General features: G+C 46.8%; 1 protein-coding gene across 7 annotated transcripts in view; it reads right to left on the bottom strand.

The window, feature by feature from the left end:
• Nucleotides 1-17,010, bottom strand: part of LOC120960121 (protein daughterless) — a 69,277-nt gene that overhangs the window by 31,281 nt on the left and 20,986 nt on the right. For all 7 annotated transcript variants that reach the window (XM_040384084.2, XM_040384087.2, XM_040384088.2 and 4 more), the window contains exon 2: nucleotides 2,818-2,864. In XM_040384084.2, coding sequence (XP_040240018.2) covers nucleotides 2,818-2,864 — 47 coding nt within the window. The remainder of the gene's footprint in view (nucleotides 1-2,817; nucleotides 2,865-17,010) is intronic.

Genomic DNA, 17,010 nt, shown 5'->3' with positions numbered 1-17,010 from the left:
ACGAGCGACAGCTGGCGTCTTCTCCGGTTTGCGAAAGGTTCAGGTTTTTTTTTTCTGTTTTCTGTTTGGGAGGAAAAAGCAACGATTTGATCATTGGCGTGCGCTCTCGCGCGCTCGAACCTTTCAAGCCTTAATCAAGTTCCATAGTTTTCGGGTTCGACCGACCGAAAATTCAAGCCCTCGCCGGACAGGCGAGGTAAGAGGATGGACACATCGGACCGGCCGGCTCCAGGGACGACGATGGCGATGATGGTGGTGGTGTGGTGGTTTGCTCCTTACGTTTGTCCTTTTGCTGGGGTCTCTCTGTCGGTCGTTCGATGAGGTTATAATTATTCCTTCATTTTTTCCCCCACCGTTTCGTTTTGTTTCGACGGCAAAATTTATATGAAAACGAGGTCCGTCCGTCGGTCGGTCGGTGTGGCGTGCCGGAAAGTATGATTGAAAAGGCACGACAAAAACGGGCAAAAGACGCCCGAACTTAAAAATCATGGTGGAAAAGTGGAAAGAAATCATCAAGTCATCTTGCTGGGGGGATCTAATTAACAATTCCTGGGCGATTATTCCGAGAATAATTTCTTAACTCATCGTAACTAAATTAAAACTGATAATTAAATTCAAGACTGCGACGTGTATTCTTGGAGAAATTTGTAACCATATTATTCCCTCCATTGAACTATTTTTAACGTTTTTAAAGCCAGTTTTTAGGGCATTTACCCTCAAATATTAACAATTTGCCAAGGCTAAGGGAGATTTACACAAAAAAAATTTAATATTGCAAAAGAAATACATCACTTTTGTACAATTCCACAATTGATTGAATTCCTACACAGCACACACACACACACACACACACACACACACATACACACCCCCTGTTGCACCTTCCCGTCGCTCTATTGTGTAGCGTAATTTGCTGCACTTTATGCATACGCCGAAGGGTTTCCCTTTATTCGACCAGGTTTTTTTTCTTCACTTTTGCGTCCCTTTTTCTTTGGCTTTACAAGGACAAAAAATCCATCTACAGTTTCCCTTCATTATGCATCCACAGCATGCAGGAGCTCATTTATGCTTCGTTCCTTATCTTTCTATCTGTATTTCACCTTTTTTGCAGTTTTTGCTTTTGCTTCACCTATGCACCACCACCACCACCACCATCGGGGTGTGCGTAGAGTAAGACGGTTCTCTCTTTTATGTGCAATTTTTTGTTTTGTTTTTTGGTTTATTCTTTTCCTTGTTATCCATTTTGCAGACACACATACACACACATGAAAAGCATAATTCCAGACGTGTGCCCATCAAATGCAAACATACAGCCTTCGATTGAAATCACTTTTCTTGAAATCTGTCGGGAATGAGCAGAAGAAAAGGACAATTTTGGCATTATTTTTTTCATCCTTTGTTTGAAACCTTCGGAGATCATCTAATACAATACACACAGACACATATAGACAGTCCGATGAGACGTATTGCAGGACACCGGCGTCCGATGGCCGGTGTAAGAGATTTAAACAAGTAAAACCTTGGGCTTGGGCACGAGCACGAGCAGCAGCCGTCCAGTGTGGCTCGTGGCAGACTTTTTTTTTTATAAAGCGTGCGCAAAAATGGCCATTTCAGTCTACGATAGGGGATGCAGAGGTTACTAGAGAAAGAGAGGGGAATTGAGAGCGAAGTTTTAGCTACAGGTGTGCTTTCTGCGTAAGGTGGAAGGTAGGATTTAAGGTTTTGTTTAATTAAGAACAGAACAAAAACGTTTGTTAAAATTGGATAAGATGGATTTAAAACAAAAAAAGGAAATTAATCAACATCCATTGCCATTTGATATTCCAAAACAAACCTGTTGAATCTAAATGATCACACACAAAAATAAAACAAATGTACATACAAAAAAACCAACAACCGGATCTCAATACACTGTCAAAATCAGAAAATACATTTGACTTTGAGCCAAACCTGCAAGGTTCAACGCCCGAAAGTAACCTGTCTCTTCCTCTTTCTCCCAGTACATTTTCAACAGAAAGAAAAGTAAAAAGGGAATAAACAGCAGCACACGTTCTTAAAGACAGTCTGTTGTAGAAAAAAAAGACGCTGGAAAACAAAACATATCGGACGAACAGATTCATCCTTCAGAAATAAATGATTTTTCCGAACTTGTCTCTCTCCTTTCCCCTTAGTGCACACAATTTACCTTAAAACGGCGAAACCCACTCATCTTGCGCCTCTCCTCCCGCTCCACACCTTTCCAGGAAAGCAGGAAAGGACAGGAACAACTTTGGGGAATATGTAATCATTTTCATTTCTTGTCAGCCTTTTTTCCTGCTCTGTTGTTTTGTTTGCCTGGCGGTGCGTGCTTGGCTGCAACCAGAGCCGCATCACCTGTCGAATGCAGAGTGCCGCGAAAGGAGCGTGAGTGTCGTCCTCTGCAGTGCACAGAAGCAACAGCAGAAGAAGAGGAGAAAAAAACACAGAACAGAGAGAGCCTACACACTTAACCTACAAAGTAAGCAGCACACTCGCCCCAGCATCGCAACGGGGGAGGGCAGTAGAGGGATGGTTAAAAAAAACGGAGGCATGTTTCCCCGTTTTACGCCTCGTTGATGACATCTCCTCCCCCCGGGGTCCTCTTTCCAGCCCTTCTCCTTTTTTTGCGATAGGCGATCACCCTGCCGCCGCGGGAGCACACTCGGAGAAGGAGATGGCAGACGGTGCAGAGCAAGGATACGCGGGGTGGTGCTGGTGCGTTTTGTTTGCATATATCCACACACACACACACACGCACAATCAGGTAGAGAGTTTCCAAATCCTTGAAGCAGAACTTACCACGCCATTGTCCATGCCGCCATATGGTGATTGGTAGCCTGCTTTTTCTGCAACGAGAGAAGGAAAGGAAAGAAATATTTTAGTGAAAAAGGTTTCAAAAAGGATGAAAAAGAAGAATGATTTTTTTTAAGTTTTGAGAGGATTTTTTCTTCGATGCTTTGTTTTATCGCACTCCTCCTCTTGTGCGCACTACTGCTGTGTGGAGAGCACACCTTTCGACGAAAACGGTGACCATTTATCAGGGCAGAGTTTCCACCTTGAGCGCCCGTGGAACGAAGGAAAAGGATAAATAAACATGTCTCCCCTCCATTTCCAACTCGCCTTCCTCCTTCGAACACCCTTTGGCGACAATCCTCCGGGACAGGAATAAATGTGAATGGATGGACACGCGCGCGCACGCGCAAGCGACGAACGTGCACACGCGACCAGTGCCAAAAGGTGCAGACGGGCCCTTCATCGCGCATCACCGAACGGGACCCACCAGCACCAGAGCACCACACTGCTGCTGGTGAAACGAAAACACTCCACAAAAAGGAAGAAGGCACACGCGCCGGCTCCACCGAACCGAAGACTTGATTGACCGGCTAGGCGACGAACGCGTACGCACGCGAAACGGGGCAAGCGAACCACCATTAAAAACGCAAGCGGGTAGAATCATAACTGCTGCTACCATCCCTTCTTGGCAGTCCCGTGCGGTAACGTTGATAACGTGCGCGCGCGCGCGCGTGGAACGTAAAAATTACGATCAACAACATTAAACCACAAAACGACGGTGCGCGATAATGGGGAAGGCGCGCGAGTGGTCAAATTCGCCAAAAAGCTGGGGGCTTTCTGCTTCGGGAGGAGGGGGGCACGACGGGAGGACAGCATACAATTATGCGCGTTTTTTCGTTGTTTCAAGCACAGAGGTTAGGAGCAGTAAACTTTTTTTTCTTCAACCAAGTATCATCAGCAGCAGCGATAACGAAGCGGGCAATAGGACGCGCGCCACACAGGACACAACCGAGGGAAAGGAGGGTTATTTAAAAAATCAAATTCATTTGTTTGCCCGTCCCCCTGTGTTTCGCTTTAGCAGAGGAGGGAGAAACAACCACACCAAAAAGATGCCCAATCAAGCGGCTCGGATCGTCACAAATGTCTTCAGAGGATCGCGCGCGTCCGTTCGACTTCTCCGGCAAACATTAAACATAAGGAAAGAAAACGGACACAACCACGGGGAGAGGATCGTGCACGGCGGCGATCGGCACCATCCTTCGGCATGGGGACGAGAAAGGAAGGAGCCGTTTTTCGCCCACCTCCCGCGGAGGAAGAGACCCCGGAAAAAAGGGGAACCAAAACTCGAAACATCTGGCCCCGCACACACTCAAACGCGGCACGGTTTTTTTTTCTTCTGTATAAACACGCGAACAAGATAGCGTAGCCAGCAACACAGACAGAAGACACGCTTGAAGAGGACCCGCCGAAGGAAAAGATCCTTCGAAATGCATCGCCGCTCCGTCGCTCCTTTGCTAGCAACCACACCCCGGCGACGGCGGAGCTTCTGGTGTTCTTTTGGTCTGCAATTTTTGCACCGAAACCATAAATATGTTAATAATTGCAACTGGTACCACCTGTACCCGAAACTGTACAGCTCTATCCCTCTTTTTGAGTCGCTGCTCTTTCTCTCTCGCTCTCTTTCTTCGTCAGTTTACGATCATCGATCGATATATATAAGTCTCATGGGCCAGAAGGCGACTGGTTTTGTGGTCTACCATTAACCTTTTGCTTCGGGTATTTTCTTCTCCGTTAAAACATTCTATTTTGATCGATTTTTTGCATTGTTTTATTGGGGAGAAATGCTTTTAAAAATACGTCTGTAATGTGTAAAAATAAGATAATAAGGAGATATCGTGGGTTCTTCTTCTGCCTTAAAACTCGCTGAAACGCTGATTGCATTTTTATCTCCAGATAATGTGCCGCTGTAGACATATCTTTTAAGACATCTCTCCATAATCTTGTTTAGAGACTATTCAAAGGATAAAAAGCGGGCACCAAATACTCCCAGAAACCCTTCACTGAACTGAAAAGAACTAAAGGAGCATCCTTCCTACTAAGCACACAGGAGACGCACTGTACACAAGCCCTGACGGCAAAGCAGCAACCCTTACAGCCAAACATGCAACCCCACCATGGTGCCGATGAACCCAAAAAATGGAACCCAAAACAGAAACCGGGGAGAGGGAGCGATCAGACACCAGCATAAAGTGGCGCGCGCGCGCCGGTTGTTGTGCCTCCGGGGGCGCGCTGCCTGTGTCTTTTTACTTATCGTCTTTTTATGCTTCATTTTCGCTTCAAGCTGTAGCAATAAGCGAAGAGGGGTACAAGAAAAAGAACGCAGATCCCCGCAGTTGTTCTCCTTTTTTTCACCGGTGGTGTGATGCCAGTAGGATCCCTTCTCTTCGCGAGCGAAAACGAGTCAAAAGAGGGCAAACCAGAGCACACACACGGAGGACGACGTTCTGTTTCTTTTTTTACATAATTTTATCAACCAAAACAACCCGCGTGCACACAATTGCTCATAAACGCGTGCCACAATTGAGCCGCGCCATCATCCTGACGCGGCCTCCCCAAGAAAGCCCAAAATTACCCCCAACTTGTCCAAAAATCTGCGGCACACGCGTCGCAGCTTCTTCAACAAGAAAGGACCAAGCGACCAACCTGTTGATTAAGATCTCCGCTTGCAAATGGACATTATTTTAATGCAACCAGCCGCGGCCTGATGGACTGATTTTTAGGAGGAGGACCTCCTGCGCCATTCATTTAACGCACTCCTCTAATTTTCGACCAGTATGAGCACACACACAGTCACATGTGCGTGTACACGGTATAGAGGAACGGGTTTTCGCACCCGAGGTCGAACATTTTAAACGGCGGACGGCAGATGGTCAAAAGTTTATTGACCGCGCTAAGGATGGGGGTTTTCTTGCCGCAATCTTAAGGATATATTGTGCGTCTGTGTGGTGCTGCCACGATTCGGATGTTGAACTCCGCGGCGAGATTTGCTCGTTCTTTTTTTCGGGTGTGATGCAAGGAAACGTTTCGAGGACATATGGCGTACGTTTGGGAGGTTTCCAGTGTCGTTGTTTTAACATCAAAATGAACAAAATTAAGTTGAGATTTCATTTTCAATTTTCTCCTTTAAATTTAAATTTGTAATTACTCTCAAAATGCAACAATGTGCTGCTCACTCCCTGCCATTCCCATCGGGTCGGCCGCCACTAGTTGCGCTTGAGAGAAACATTCCACCGGAAGAGGCCCCACCGCCGGACGAAACCGAAAACGCGGCGCTGTGCGCCACTACAAACGCGGAACCGAAACATTGCTGGGCGCTATGCTGATGAATGTTACTCCCAGCGTGTGTGTATGTTGCGTTATTTTTTACCGTCACTGCAGGGAGCTGAACTCCCAAGCTGAAAAAGCAACGGGTGGAAAAAAAAGCCGCAAACGAACACGCGCGGGCAGACGACGACTGAAACGAAAGCAACTCTCGCCGGCCCTCCTGGCGTTTTATTACACCATCGCGCACCGAAACCGAGAGAACGACACAACGCTCCCCATGTTTGTATGTTGCATGCATCGAGTGACGAGGCAGGAGAGTGTGAGGGGAGGATGCATATACGCACTACTACTCCACCACCACCAACACCACTGTGGCGGACAGGCAACCACGGAACAGTCCCAGCGAGAACCAGCCAGCAGGAAACGACGGCGCGGCGCGCTCCGATAAATGCCATTGCGGGGGAGATGGATCAATTTATACACCTACAACAAACATGGATACAGACACACACACGCGCCGCTTCAGACGTCCTCAAAAACTGGTCGGTCGGGTGGAACCCACTGGCCGATATTACCTCGCCAGGCCCCGGCCAGGAGTTGCACAGCCTGTCAATCTTGCCTCTATCGCTCAATCACTCGACCGTGTCTTTGCATGTTTTGTCCCCCACCCCTCCTCTCCTCCCCCTTTCCACCCATTCGCCGGACATGCCACTTCCACGAGCGAGGGATTGTGTCGAGGTCAGGAAACGGCAAGCGGCTTCAAAACATTCAAAACAAATATTGATAAATCCCTACTTCTCTCTCTCTTTCCCCGTCGCTAGGGGTTCGCCATCCCTCGATCAACATACACACACACACCGGGAGGGACGGACGTATTTCGGAAGTTGGGGGGGGAGGAGTTGAGGCGATTGAGGGAGAAGTATAAACAAAAACTGTTGCTTCGGTTTCAAATAGGAAGAATGAAGAGAAAAAAAAACACCTCCAGCGTGGCCAGCATTTTACACCGATGCTTCTCTATACCCACCCCGCTTGGTTTATGCTGCTCTGGCCTTCGCGCGTACGGAAAACCAGCATAGAATGATACCGCCGCTTGTGCCGTGGTGACGTTGGTTGGGGAACATATGCACAGGGATACACATACACACGTATATAGTGCCGCGAAAACCTCGCTTTCGTTGGTGAAAAGGCCGTTAGCATCACAACGCGCTGGGGCCCGCATACACCCGTGTTTAACACATAAACACACACACACACACTTGTCCGTTGATGGCAGAATTTTAACGGACAAATTTGTGAATTAGATTGAGTGCAAAAGAGACAGAGAGAGAGAATGTCATGTGACGGGTGCAAGCGCCAAAAATGAAGTCAGAAAAGTCAACGATTCTACCAGCCCAGTCCTCCAGGAAAAACTGGGGGACTTCTAGGGGAGAGATGATGGCGTGTACCCTCCGATGGGTTCTCTCTCCCCACAACACACACAAACGACCCCGGTGGGTAGACCAATTTGCCAACAAACAGTGTTACTTGTTCCTTTTTTTCCTAATACCTCACACATTGCGCTACGCATATCAGGCAGAAACCGGGCATGGCAGTCTAACCTCCTAGAGCTGTAAAATTGAAACGCCTGTGTACGCCTCCCCGCCCAACTGGCAAGTGGTTTGTTGTCACAGGATAAACAAAAGGTTCGCACACAGCTCCTTCCTGCCCTATTTCGGAGGTTTCTGCGTCGACGGTAGGGAACATTCGAGTTGTGTGAATAAGGGGGGCGATTTTAAAGTGTAAAAAGGGGGGCGGGGAGACTTTGTTTTATTAAGGAGTTAATTTAATAAAATACCACAGCGTCAAAGTAATCTGTGGATAATTAGGCATGAAAAGTCAACCTCACACGAGCTATTAGGATAGGCAAACCATTTGAAAAAAATATAATTGATTGATGGTATTGTACACATAACAATAACAAAACAGGCAAATACATACACATGCACAAGTTATTTATGTTTATCAATGGTACTAGAGGTAATACGTGTACAAATCCATAAGTGGAAAAAGCCTTGTCAGTAGTTGTCGATTAAGGTGCGCGAGAGCACAGTCGAGGCTTGAACTAGTAACTTTTGATGTACGAAAACAAACGCTTAGCGCGACGCTATTGAAGCGGTAATGTGATACAGCCTTATGGAGGGCATGATATTCTACCTGCGTTTAAGCAATAATCACAAAAATATATTACTTATTAGATAAGGCCATGGCAGCCTTCAAGCAGTGAGAAAATTTTCTAAATATGACCGTTTTTTTATATATACTGGAGGGGTATTTATTGCTGTTTTTAACGAAATAATCATCTTCATTACTTCCGTTAAGATAGCTGCTGCATCTGTGTGCATAAGGTGTGTTCGATAACACACTCGAATTCCGTGCTGTTGTTCATCTTGTTGGCTGTGATGTTAATTTTGCAAGCTTTTAACGTACGTTTACGAGACACAGGGGCATGTGCCTGTGAAGACAACTGAATGTATCATAAATTATGCTATGGAAAAGCAGCAACCTCTAATAGAAACATAAAATGTTATTTATTCATTTAAAATACACATTTATCAGCATTTTTCAACCGTCTTCCTAATTCATTCCTGAAGATATTGGAGACGACATTGCTCACAACCTAACCGAATTTTACAACCAATTACGTGTGGCCTATTAACTTGCACCGGGAGGGAAGGGGGGCTAGGCGCACTACACACATCCCAACCGATACGTCAACGCCAACAGCAATTACCCAAATCGCCACTCAAAAAGCGAATCCTCGTCTCTATACATCATACACTGCGCCACCGGCGATGTCCAAAAATACTTTCCTTGTGGTGCAGCAGCAGCACCAGTCCTAATTATGATTCTGCTGCTCTGCACGGGACGTAGGCCCGGCGTATCAGTTGCACCGAAAATTGTAAAACGCACACACCATCGAAGCCACACGTTCAGGGCAAATTAAGTCCCCCAAACTAAGACAGAGCTCAGAAGACACCGTGTACCCTCAAACAACAAGGACGATGATTATGCCGCACTGTTGCTTCATTCTACACTTCATGTCTGACGAGTCGAGCACTGTTGCGTGGCCCTTTGCCGCGGGACCGGATGTAGGATGGGACATGCAGAAGAAGCGAACGAACGAAAACAACGAACGAAACACAAATCACGCATCGTCCATCCGGTGTGACGGTGGTTTTAGATCAGGATTGAAGTTTTTGGGATGATCGAAACACGATCGTCCCTCCGCTCCACTCATCAAATTGTGCTTTGTCTGCTGCTCGGTCTGTTCGGTTTAGGCCCACTTGTAACGATTCCTTTTCTACATACAATCCCGACCTGCAACATAAAACAAGGTGAAAATGAGGTTTCCTGCTGGGTTCGATTTTATTTCCTTTACTTATTTTTTTTCTCTCGTACAAGGATGCGTGGCTGTGTCGGCGACACGCGAACGAGAAACCACACCGTCTGGCTTGGCTTTGCATTTGGAAGCACCGAAGAACCAAACAGAAGAGTAATCTTGGAGATTTTAGAAGCAAAAGAGAAGCACAAACAAAGATCCGCTTTATCTTCCCGTTCGGATCTGGTCGACGAAAGTCTCGTGATGCGCGTGACCTATCCTAATCCCCGGTAGTTGTAGTGGCGCAATGCTCTCTATGGTAAACGCGGCGGCATACCCTACTGAACCTAGCAGCCGAAGACGACCCCTCGTGGAGTTGAAGTGCGCTCGCGCGCCGTACTCTAGGGGTTCGCGCGGGACGCACTCGAACCTTTTTTTTTTAAAGAAGACCACTTTGCGTAGCGATGAAGTGCATTGCATCCCATGGGGGAGATTTGGGCCGATGGAATCTTTGATCAAACAGGCGCAGACTCATTACAGCGTCGGTCTATCGCACCCTGCTGGGAAGGGAATGCGCGTTTAGTGTGTACAATGCAAACAAATTAGGATAACTGCATGATCACTTCCTTTCCTTTGCGCTATTTCCGGAGCACTTGAGCTGTGAGTGAGATGTTTTTCACTAACTGTTTCGAACTATTTTGGAAGTTCAACATCCTCTTTTTCTGTGCTCCAAACAAATTCAACACACATCGATGAGTCAGTGCATCTCGCTCGAAAACGAAAAATGCAACCTGTAGGATCGCACCGAAACGATCGCAACGCAGCAGTGCAAGTAAAGGGAGCTAAATCGTATGCCACCACATTAAAAGCGAACACACATCCACATTTCGGTGCACCAAAACATGTTTTTATCTTCTTCCTTTGCTTCGCACTTCTCTCTGGCACTGCGAGCGGCAACGAAAAATCTTCATGTGAACTTTCTCGCCGGGGCGCACACGACGCCGCAACATCTGTCGCTCTGTTGATGGCGGGTCGTTCGTCGCTGCGCTTCCAAAGAAGCATGTGCATCACGTTGCACTGAGGGTCCTTCCCCATTCCAACCCCACCAATATATGTACAGCCTCGATCCCTCCTCCGAGTCGCCAGGAGGATCGGACACCTCCCCGTTCTGCGGGTGTTTATTTTTTATATTTTTTTCGGCCGTCTTTTGCATTGAAACGAGGTCGAACGGTAATAAGAGTTGCGTTTGTGAGTGTGCTGTGTATCGGTAATGATGCACTGAACCCGCATTTCGCGGTTTCGCGTTTCGTTTCCTTGATCGTGGGGATCTCGCACCACACCACTGCGTCGGGGGGTTTGCTCGATCGCCATCATGATGGGCTACTAAATCGTCCAGCATACTCTGTTGCAGCACACACATACAAGCCGCTGGTACTAGGGTTGGTTGGTTCTCGCTGTTGGTAGGTCATGTTTGGGTGTCAGTCCATAGAAGGCAAACGCATAACCGCGGCAAAAGCAAAGCTGGCAGCAAAATGTTCGGCGTCGTGCAGTAAATGATTGGTTTGCTTTATTGTGCAAATTTATTGCAGTTTGAATTAATTTACAGCCGCAAGTAAAACGAGGCAGAGGGTTTCATATTAAGTAGCAACTGTCATAATTGGAAGTCGCTTGTGTCGAATACTTCAATAGCAAGTGCAACAATCTTAAGAATTGATTTCACAAATTGGTTTTTTTGTTCAATATAACGCAAAACCTATATCTAAAATTATTCGAGAATTGCTCGAAAAGTCCAGGCACCCATTACTCGAAAAGGCATCCAAAAGAAGTCAAAATGTGCTCCAAAAAATCTGAAGGCTACTTAAAGAGTTCTATAGAACTAAAAAAATGAAACTTAAAGTACTCGAAAATTATATTGAATGTGCTCGAAATGCACTGAAAAGAGACTAAACAGAGCATTCATCTGAAAAGTGCATGAAACGTACTCCAGATAAACTAATGAAAATAAAAAACAAGTACTTAAAAGTACTCGAAAGTGCTCGAAAACTGCTCGAATTATATGAAACAAGAGAAAAATAACAGTTAAAACTACAAATAATGATTCCAAGATAGCAACTCCTTCATATCCTTCATTCTTTGCCTTCAACCAGTCGCTACATTATCATATCCCTAAGCAACTCTTTACCAACCAGCATAGGATATTCACCATATTCACCTCACACATCGCGCTTTTAATAGCAAAGGCCAAAACCGAACGCCATATGCTGTGCATGTCTTCTCATAAAACAACAGTGCCACGACAAGGTGCCTACTCCTACCACCTTCTTCCGCAGCACGCCGCCGAAGAAAAGAACGGCATTAATCACTGATTATGTAACCATCGCAAGCTGCAACACAAGCCCGCTGCAGAAATTAAATCGCCCCCAGGGCGTGAATGTATAGACGACGGTTGGGAAAAGGTAGTCGAACTGCAGCACCAGCAGCAGTAACCGCCATCCCCCCACGATGGCCCCGACCGTAATCGAAGAGGCACCACACGAACGATTGCAGATTGTTATCGATCGGACCGGAAAAGAGGCTCATCGTAGGGTTTTGATAAGGAACGGCAAACGAAGAAGAGCTGGCGGTGGCGGGTTGACAGTGCAAAAGGAACACAACACACTACGTATGATTAATCTTCCCCCGGTCGTGTATGAATGACGACTTCAAAATGTGGAAGAAGGTTGTTGCTGTTGCATAGACGAAGAGATACCTTTAGCTTCGGTTAAACCGTATCGAATAATCGCACGGACGTTTCCTCGTTCATTGATAATCGTATCTAACAACAACAAATACATGGAGTTACTAAACATACATTATTTGTAGAAAGGTAGTTTATCAGCAGCCAGCAGGCGAAATTCCACTTCCAGTGGCTTGATAACTGGCAGCAGAGCAGAGCAAGCAAGCTGTTTTCATGCCAAACATTCACTACTACCAATTATCAACCCCCCGTTGCTGCTGCCTGTGAGGAGAGCTCTACAATGCATGGGTAGTTGCAGAGGGGGGAAGGTAGAATCACCATATCACCACCATGGCATTGGTCGGAAACGGGTGAGTCGGTGATTTGATTATTAGCATCATAAACCAACACACACCGCAAAAAAGTCACTTCCATCCCCCGTATCCTCTTTCATTCCCCATATTCCTGGACCCAGAAGGGATGGAGGGGGGAAGGCAGCTTATCATACACATTGCCCCCAGCTCGATTCTTTTCGTAACAGTCAATTTCCGCGAGTGACATATGTTGACCAGGACAGCCTCTGTGTGTGTTTCCGTGAGTGCGTCACCCGGTATCACTTGCGGCGGAATGGTTTGCAATAAAATAGAAAAGAAACCACCACCCTTTGCTCCCACCGCCCAACCTTCAGAGGGTGTAGGTAAACCATCAATTAACGCACATCCTTCTCTTCCACCACCGCCCGCGCACCACCACAAAGCCCCACCCGAAAAACCCGCACAAAAACCGATGATGATAATAGAAATAAGAACAAACCACCATTATCTGGTGATTGACGTGTATATTTCGGAAAGGGGGCAATGGTTCCATGTGCTTTTGATTCTTCCTTGTCTTTATTTTGGCACTGTTTTAGCACTGCAACAGTTTTATTAGCTACTCCCGGGGGTTGAACAACCACCACTACACACACATGATTTCGGTGGTTCGAGAAAAGTCATCGCGTGGTCCAATAAAACCACCTCATCATATCGACCAGTGATATATTCCGCTTCAACGTTTTGGGTCTGCCACCTGGGCGCTGCTGCAATCGGGACAGCCGGGAAAGGGACTTCCCTCGTGGACGTCATATACCGCACGAATTAATGTTGCGGTTAGACTGTGGGGGTTTGGACTTTCAACCTGCGATGCACCACCTCACACAACACCCCGACGCGGTAAACCGTTGGCTTTAAATGAGCTTTTTCGGGGTGGGGGTCCTGTGACCCTCTCATATGTCTATTTTGCGTTTTAAAATTTATGTTTTGCGCTTCATGAGCGCCTAGGTTTTTTATTCCAGTTTTTCCCCTTCCAAAAGTTCATAGGGTCCTGCAAGATGGAATCGAAAATTAAATTAATCATAGCTAGTAGCAGTGCGCTGTAGGCCGGAAACGTTCCCGCTAACCTCTCCGAAATTGGAATCGAAACCAACCAAACGGGGGTTGTTGTTTGACCACATTATAATCGAATTTCTAGCGCTGCAGTACACACACGACGGTGTGCACGGTTTTCGAGCTTCCAGGAAACAACGTAACGTACACGCTCTGCTAACCACCACCCATCCACCATCGCAGGCTTAAATGTGATTCTCGTCTGGTCCTGCTGTTTGCGCACGGAAACGGAATCACAAAATGGCTGGTCGAGAAAACTTCGGTACGGGATATCTTTCTGCAGCGGGTCTGGAGGAAATGCTCGTTGCACTACACACGAAACGGTCAAAAAGCCTTCGGTCGAGACCCCTTTTTCTCCATCCCCTTATCAATAAAAAAAAACGGACCCACCGTGTGCCGCGCGACTCTTCTCCCGGGCCGGTTGTATGCCTAAAATAATTTGAAGAATTTTCCACCAAAGACCGGCTCGAAAAAACTGCAGCAGCACAACGTGGCAGAGGAAGCGGGAGAAGGAACCCCGTGGACGTTATGTGGCGCAGCAATAACAAACGTTAAAAATTAATGAAACGAAAATTGTGGAACGGTGCGCACACGGCCAAAAACGGAGTCGTCGAAAGGACTCTGAACCCACACAAACGAACGCACAAACACACACAGACACAGTGAACACAGTGTATGGTGGTGGTTCGATTCGATCAGGAGCGACCCAACCAGCAAGGATCGTGGGGCGAGAGCGCGTAGAGGGAAAAACTGAAATAAAAATGAAAACCCCGCGCGTTTGCGTTCTTCTTTCTCCCCCGTTTCAACTGACTGACTTTCCACTTACTCTGTCTTTCTCTCTCTCGCTCTCTCTGTATAGATTTAATAAACCCAGCGGTACGCTTCTGTACGGGTACGGGGGGTTAATGTCCAAAAGCTACATCATACGGTTTATGGGTTTGGGATAAGAATTCTGCATCAACACGCCAGCCCGGACGGTGCAGAATCCCAATTCATGTAGGATTGTGTGTAGGAGAACGAGCAGCAGCAGCAGCATCAGCAGAACGAATCGTCACTAACAGACGAGATATAATGCCACACAAACACACATGTACGTGCAAGGCTTGTCCGTCGTCCTTGCACTTCCTTTTCCAATGATGTGCGAGATGTGTGCTGGTGTGTAGGGTCGAAGTCGAAGGGCTGAAGAAATTCCGAGCACTCTTTGCTGGTGTGTGAATTGGGTCCCAAACGCATCAGAACACTAACACCAACACGGAGAGGAAAGCAAAAACGGAACCTTCATGTGCGGTAAACCACTCACTCACACACCCTTGACTATATAACGGAGCTGCATCCATTCCATCCCAAACACACCGAAAGAGAAGGGAACAGAAGGGACACCTATTACCCTGCCTGGTGGCACACCGCAGGACGAACGGGGGAAAAATCCCTTAACTAAAGCACCTCTCTCTCTCTCGCTATCCCGCACTCCGGCAACAATCCGGATTTACCCAACGGTCGCAATGATGGTGCTCGCCGCCATACACAACATAGGGTCACGCGCTCGCATAGGGTCCCTCCGCTCCCTTTTCGGTTTCGTACAAAACGCGAGCCCATCGCCCGTGTCACAATAACTTGCTGCCAGGCCAACCTTTACCGGTCCGGTCTGCTGTGTGCGCGCACCGGAAAGCGCAGGTTCACGCAAAAGGACGACGACTCCCTGTGTGCAGGAGAGAGAACTGCGCACAGTGGAAAGGACGGTGCGTGTGCAGCGATCTGGAACCGATTGCAAATGCACCACCACACAAGCATGGTGTGCGTGTATAGAGGGGGAGAGTAGTTTCCACTCCTGGCCTGTCCAACGCATACACACACTTCCGTTGCGCGTCAGAAGCAAAGCAAAATGCCGCTGCCGAAGTGGTATGGGGTGGGAAAAGCTTGCCAAACCGATGCCTTTCGAATCAGGCACGCATCAACAGACGCACCTACTATCTCTCCTGCGAGACCGCTTGTGAATGGAGGCTGTACGAATGCAAAAAGATCGGGCAAAGATCGGGCCCAGCGCACCAACCCAGGCACCCAGATATACCGTTGTTCGTCCTCGAAAATGCATCCGTTTCTTTCGCTTTGCACACACACACCCAGAAAAAAATGCCCTTTTTCTTAACTCGGTGCGGTTTTTTGTTTTATCTTTTTGGTACTTTTGCGAAAGTGCATACAGGGGTGGCGATAAATTGCCCCCCCTCGACACTAAAGTAACGGTGGTAATAATTATGCAGCAATGAAAACAAAAAAAACGCTTTCTGGAGAGTGTGTGTGTGTGTGTGTGCGAGCATCGAACAAAAAACGAGAAAACCCCTTTTTTATTGCTTTATATACTATCCCCGGTTGCAAAGCAAGAGGAAGTAGAATTGGGAGCAAAAGGGCAGCCGCCCTGCCCAGTAACGATTGAGGCAAAGGAAGGAAGTTTCGCATTTTGTTTTTTTCACATCCGTTTATCATTACATCGCCTGCTCTCGGGCGGTCCGTTCTATAACTCCATTACTGTGTGTGTGTGTATGAGGAAATGCTCCACGAAAAAAAGAGAGTAAAAAGGACACTCGAGGCGAGACGAGGAGAAAGCAACTCCTCCCTCGGCATCCAATGGGGCGGTAGGGAGCATAATTACTAAGTAATGTACCCATACAGACACACACGCACACACTCAGACAAGCCTGCACTCAAAACAGTTAAAGAATCCTTTTCGACGGCTTTACCTTCCCGCATGTGACTGATAATGAGCCACTGAATGCAACATTTCCGGACGTACGGTAGTTGATTACACACTGTCAAAACTGGGTGAAAGTCTACGTTGTGAGGGCAACGTAAGATTGCAACAGCAATGACACAGTTAATTTGTGCCACTGCCAATAAATCAATGATTGTTTTGACCCGCAAATGGAGCAACAAATATCGTGTACAAATTTATTTTTTTAAATATTTTCATGATTCGTAACCTATTATTAAATGCGTTGTTCTCTTCTCTACTGTGAGACCTCATTAATAACAGCCATACTACTAACCCGAAAGGAGAAAACAACTTAGCATTTGAACTTGAACCTACCTCGGGACTTGAACCAACGACATACCTGTCATTGAACCAATGCGTTGACAGCTGTACTATCGATCGAATTCAATGCCAGCGTGCAACAAAGGTATATGAAGTACAGTCTGCTACCAAATTAAGCAGTTCAATGCACGAATATACGCAAATAAAAGAGCTACGCTGATATCTTCGGTAGGCATTAACCGCATAGCTATTGCACCAATTGTTATTACAAACATGTTATTTAACGATGTCTCTAGAATATTTGAGTTATAAAAATTTGAATTGGTCATATACCAAACAATATTCTGTA

Source organism: Anopheles coluzzii, chromosome 3 (genome assembly GCF_943734685.1).
Source record: "Anopheles coluzzii chromosome 3, AcolN3, whole genome shotgun sequence".
NCBI lineage: Eukaryota > Metazoa > Arthropoda > Insecta > Diptera > Culicidae > Anopheles > Anopheles coluzzii.
The sequence above is the reverse complement of the archived record's forward strand: the minus strand, read 5'-3'. Positions and strand labels throughout refer to the sequence as shown.